At 45.4% G+C, this 6,000-nt stretch overlaps 1 protein-coding gene across 1 annotated transcript in view; it reads right to left on the bottom strand.

Moving 5' to 3' along the window:
• Positions 1-5,800, bottom strand: part of Micos10 (mitochondrial contact site and cristae organizing system subunit 10) — a 28,590-nt gene extending 22,790 nt beyond the window's left edge. Inside the window, exon 1 of the mRNA XM_047557985.1 lies at positions 5,664-5,800. Within this exon, the coding sequence (XP_047413941.1) occupies positions 5,664-5,727 (64 nt within the window). The 5' untranslated portion in view covers positions 5,728-5,800. The remainder of the gene's footprint in view (positions 1-5,663) is intronic.
• Between the last annotated feature and the right edge of the window lie 200 nt (positions 5,801-6,000).

Genomic DNA, 6,000 nt, shown 5'->3' on the forward strand with positions numbered 1-6,000 from the left:
AAAAAAAAAAAAAAAAGACTCCCCTATGTACCTTACTACTGTCCCAAGCTGAATACATTACAGGCTGCTTGTAAGCATCAATGGTTTGCAAATTACGTCAAGGTACGTGCCAGTTAATGGCAGCTATTCTCATTGTTCCCCAAGGAGCCAGCCAGTCTCTCCTCTGAGACACTGTCTGGCAATTTCTAAGGCCTGGAATGCAGTTCTCCACCTAGTTCACCTATTAATATCTACATATTCTTCAAGGTGGAGTGCACCTGCACCTTATCCTCCAGGCCCTCCAGGACAGGGCCAGGACCTACTCATCCATGCATGCCCCCTACAGGAGCTGACGTAAATGCTAACATTAAATTGTTTTGAAAAGTATATATTAGGGCTGGGGAGATAGCTCAGTTGGTAGAGTGCTTGCCTCGCAAGCACAAGGCCCTGGGTTCAATCCCCAGCACTGCAAAAAAAAAAAAAAAAAAAAAAGAAAGAAAAAGAAAAGAAAAGTATATATTACTATTACACATATAAACTGGAAAACTGATTTTCAGGCTTCCATACCACCTACAACAGCCAAGATCTGAGTCGAAGTGTTAATTATTTTACCTTATGACCTTCTACCCTTCACTTCTACCCCCTCACAGCAGGAATAAAAGGGAGGAAAAGAGACACAGTCAACATTAAAGTCACATTAGGGATTCCCAGGACCTGGATATAAATCCACGAAGTACTGGAATCAGATCTTCCTCAAAACATCCTCTGGTACCTCTGTACTTGAGGTCCTGCCCACTATGAGCTATCACACAGACAGTACCGACTTGCCCACTATCAGCTATCACACAGACAGTACCGACTTGGTCACAAGAGTCACAGCCTATTCACACAGCCTCGGGTATTCAAAAGTGAGCTATATCAGACCTCCAAGGGCAATGGCGGTGCCTCTCTGACCATCCTTGTGGGGCTCAGGAACTCTCACACCACAAGGAGCAGACCCTAGAAGTCTTGCAACTCTGTGATTTTCTCATCTAAAAACCCTATTTTCCCTGTGAAATAGTAAACAGATATAACCTCCCATCCAGTCCAGAGTGCCAAGACATCAGCACTGCAGAGACCAGAACTACTAAACTTTATACAGTCACAAGACACTATGGCTGCTGTGCTCATTAACAAGAAATGTGTGACTTATTCATGCTGTGGGTGCACACAAGACAAATTACTCAGTACATACAAGGAAAATGAATGGCACAGCCCTTGAACTGAGCCCAGAAAGAAAACCAAAGTGTTTCATAAATCTGATAAAATTTAAAAATAAATCCATAAAATTAGCAAAAACCATTAATGACGCAGTCACATAAAACTAACGGAAAATGCCATTCATAAAATGTAATATTCTTCACTCCTTTTTAATTTCCTGCAATAAGGCTTTGGCACTACTGCTTAAACCAACATCACCCTCTACTTGTTTAAATGCAAAAGTGCTTTCTGATTTGTTTCTCAGTTGACTACCCTCAAACATGCCGAGTACTACTTTATTATTAAGATCTACTGACAGTAATTTATATCTCCCAATGAAATAAAAAGTTGGTAAAAGTCCCAAGAGTTCAAGGACTCATGATCAAACATGTGAACTCGCAGAAATTCACATGAAATCTACTTAAGACTTTTTCATTTACATGCTAACTCATTTAGTTAATAAACGCATGCTGAGCAGCAAATATGGGCAGAGAAGATAGTCTACAAAATTCCCAACAATACATGTCATTCATTTGATAATAAGTATTGTATATATGCCTCACCTACACTGGGGGTTGGGGAGAGCAACAGTGAAAAAACGTCTGGTTCTTATGGAGATTACATTCTAGTGGGGAGGAAAAATCAAGTGCAGAAACAAACTGCAAATTTCAGATGGTTATACATTCTATTAAGAAAAACGAGTTGCAACAGAGAATAGAACTCCTCAAAGGCTAACAGGGTTATTGGAAAAAAGAGGTAAGTTAATTGCAAACTTTATGGATAAACTAGGCCATGCAAATGGGTGAAAGTAGCAGGAACAGAACAGAGATAAAAGAGTAAAGATGCAAGGTGGAAGGCTGTGGATGTTGCTCAGTGGTAGAGTGAGTGCTGGTATGCTTGAGGTCCTGGCTTCCAATCCCAGCAACCCCCTCCGCCCCCCCAAAAAAAGAAAGGAAGAACAAAGGCTGAGAGAGAGAACCTAAACAAATGGAAAGAACAACGGCCCACTTTGCCCATCACTGAGTAGTTCCTGTTCAAAATCAGAGAAGCATGTGGGTCTTAATTTAACAGGTCAAAAATATTACAGGGTTGGGGATGTGGCTCAGTGGTAGAAAGCTTGCCTAGCATGTGTGAGGCACTGGGTTCAATTCTCGGCACCACATATAAATAAAATATAGGTCCACTGAGAACTAAAAAAATATTTTACAAATCACCTATTCTCCTTCCAAACGATCTGACCCAAAATAGTTTGGGGATTTTGCTTTTTTTGTTTGTACTGAGGACTGAACCCAGGGGTGCTTTACCTCTAAGCTGTATCCCCAGTCCTTTTTTATTTTTTATTTTGGGACAGGGTTAGCCAAGTTGCTGAGAATCTCATTAAATTGCTGAGGTTGGCCTTGAACCTGTGATCCCCCACTTAGGCCTCCCAAGTCACTGGGATTATAGGTGTGAATCGCCATGCCCATGAAAAGCATTTTTTAAAAGAACATCTGTGGATTGGAGTTGTAGCTCAGTGGTAGAGCACTTGCCTAGCATGTGTGAGGCACTGGGTTCAATCCTCAGCACCACATAAAAATAAATTAAATGAATTGTGTCCACATACAACTAAAAACAAATTTTTGTTTCTTAAAAAAGAACATCAGCCTTCAGCACATTGAAAGTTATTGAATTCAGCTACACCGTCTACACTAAAGAGAAGCAGTTAAAATAGTCACCTTTTGGAAAGGTGATAAGGCTCAATGAAACAGTGCTTGCCTTAGCATGATCAAAGCCCTGGGTTCCAACCCCAGCAACCCCAGCATCATATAACGGAAGTCACCTTTCAGCAAATCAGTAGGAAAAGAAATGAAAATACTTGCAGACAGGTAGACAGATTGAAAAGGACTCCCACAGGTTGATCTCCAGTCACTATGGTATCCCTGTAGTCTCTGCAGAGTGAGTATGAAATCATCAAAATGGAGCTTCTGCACTGACCCTTTCATTCCTGCCTACATCTTCCAACAAATCTCATAACTATCTTAAGTCAGGTTGCCATTCCGAGACTCAACCTCTATATTAAAGTACCAGAAAAGCAAGCAGAGACTTATGAGAGCTTCACAAATTCACTATCTATAGGAACAGGAAGCAAACCACAACAAAAAGCAGCGTTCATCATCATGGTCTTAGAGTCGATTCAAACAAAGCCTCCCAGGCCTTTGCTCTCTTCCTTTTCTGCCCCTTCTCTAAGCCCATGATGTGTGTGGGGATCAGGGATAGGATACTGCAGATTGAACCCAGAGGTGCTCTACCACTGAGCTACTCACCATCTTGCCAAGGCTGGTCTTGAACTTGTGATCTCCTGCCTCAGCCTCCCAAGTTGCATGTAAAAAAGTGAAGGCAACTCAAACTCCCTTAAAGTAAAATGGAATCTAAGGCACTTCACAATCATGACTCCACCCAAACCAGCCTTCTTTTATTTAGAAAGTAGAGGCACTAAAATTAGGATGCCTGGATTCTAACACCAGTTCCCCAGCTTCTGACTACTCTCTGATTCAACTCCTCCTCTATAAAAGTCTAAGCTGGTCTGTGCCCACTCTTTCATCCTGACTACCCAAAGTCATTCTACAAGGGTCAGCTGAAGGTCCACTTCCCTTGCAAACTCTTACTGGATGACCTTGGCTGCTCCCCCCACTTACCTGATTTACAAAAGTTCTATAATACAAAGTCTGAAGCTCTCATTTTAACTTCTACCTGTACACATACATTATCTTGGGCTCATCTAATTATTCCCCACCAGCATCCCACTTATGATGCTGTCATGAATGAGAGACACCACTTACTGCCTCAGGTGGTCATCAATGACACAGTATCAATAAACAATATTACTACCACCAATTCCTGAATGAATTAAGTGTCAGGCATCATGCTAAGTATTTTATACACTTTTCTGTCCTGCCATTTCCTTAATCCTTTAAGGTAAATCTCTCTACCCCCATTTCATAGTTGAGGAAGAAACCTTACCTCAAGGTAAAAAACCAAACCAATGGGATGAGAGCAAAGAGTAAGGGACTCACACTCAGCTTCATCTACCTCAAAGTGCATTCTAAACTTGTACCTCCTACTGCTTAGTCATTACTTTAGTATCTACGTATTAAGTTTTCTCCCCTAAATGCAACCTGCATGACAATAATAAAAACTGGTGGGTTTTTTGGTCACTTCCAAAATAACTCATTTCTAATAAATAAGCCATACTTGAGCCTTTACATAAACTAACTCATTTAATCCTCCCAACAACTCTAAGAGACAGAAGTTATTATTAATAGTTTACAAATGAGGAAACAGGCACAGAGAGGTTAAATAACTAGTCCCAAGTCTCAGCTGCTAAGTGGGAAGCTGGGAGTGAAATGGTAACTGTTACAAGTTATTTCATTTATGGACTCACTCTTAACAATTTAATTCTACCTTCTTTTGGGGCTGCAGATAAAGTTGTGAATCAACCAAAACCCAACCCTGCTTTCATGGAGCTGACAATCGTCTTTCCCAATATTTTCATTCAAGTACATAATCCTAAATCCTCTTAAATACCCTAAAATTTCCATACAAAAAAAAAAAAAATGAAATCTGGATAATAAAAATTAGTATGGAAGAAAGAGTATGGTACTCAAAGCCAGAACACCTGGGCTGGATTTTCAACGCTGCCTTACTGGCAGCACGTTCTTGGGCAAATTCTTCACCTGACTCTCCATTTCCTAACCTGTAAAAAAAAAACTGTTTATGAGATAACGTACGAAGCGGCCCACCCAGCACAATGCAGACGCTTGTTCTGATCCATAAACCAATTTCCCCCTCTCCTCTCCTTCCCCTCCCCACGCAGTGACACAAGGACTTCATAATTCGTATCGTCACTGTGCACATGTTAAAAGACTTCCCGGAGCTGCACTGAGGGCCGAAAAGGGGCCGAGCTCCTACTTTCTAGGGTAATTCTCATTCCAGATCATCCTCGCCGTCTCCAATTTCAGGCCCCAGACTACTCTGATTCAGATAAATGAGGTGACAGGTCGGGAACGACAGCAGTCCGCTCCAGGGCCGGGCAGTGTCTATAAAGCGCTCCCCCCATGACCTTCTGCAGAGGCCCTTCTGCTGCAGCGGGGGAGCACCGTGGCCTCCCGAGCGGGCGCCGCGCCCGCGCCGGGAGAAGGCCGAGCCTCCGGCCCAGGCTGCGTCCTGCACACTGCCCCCGCGAGGAGCCCGGCTGCCCTTCTGCCACCCACCACCCCGCCGGCCACCTCGCCCACGCTGCGACCGCTGCCGTTCGCGGTGGTGCGAGCTCCGCGGCCCGAGCCCCCCACCGCCCAGGAACCTCGGGCGCCCGGGCAGCCCGCCCGGCCCGGCCGCGCGCGACTTCCCTCCCGCCCTCCGCGCCGCGGGGCTCCGAGCCCGGCCCGCCAGAGGCGGGAGGCGCTCACCTATCTTCACCACGGCATCCGCCATGCACCGGTCCCACTTCCTGCCGAGGTCTGACTCCGACATGTTCCCCTCCCGCGGCTCCAGCTTCCCTCACAGCCGGCCCCCGCGCGCCCACTCCCGGCAAGTCTCGCGAGAGCCGGCGGCGGGCCCGCCAGGCCGGCGCCCCAGATATCGCGAGATCGCCCGACTGCTCCGGCCCTTCTGGGTTTTCTCAATGGGTCGTCAAGGTGACCGGTTGGCTGCAGCCGGGAGGTGACCCTGACCTTGGCGCTGTCGGAGGTTGCGGGGCTGACAGCTCCCGAGGCGGCGTCCGCAGCCCCGGGCAAGGCCTTGCCT

The sequence above is a fragment of the Sciurus carolinensis genome, chromosome 1 (assembly GCF_902686445.1).
Source record: "Sciurus carolinensis chromosome 1, mSciCar1.2, whole genome shotgun sequence".
Taxonomy (NCBI): Eukaryota; Metazoa; Chordata; class Mammalia; order Rodentia; family Sciuridae; genus Sciurus; species Sciurus carolinensis.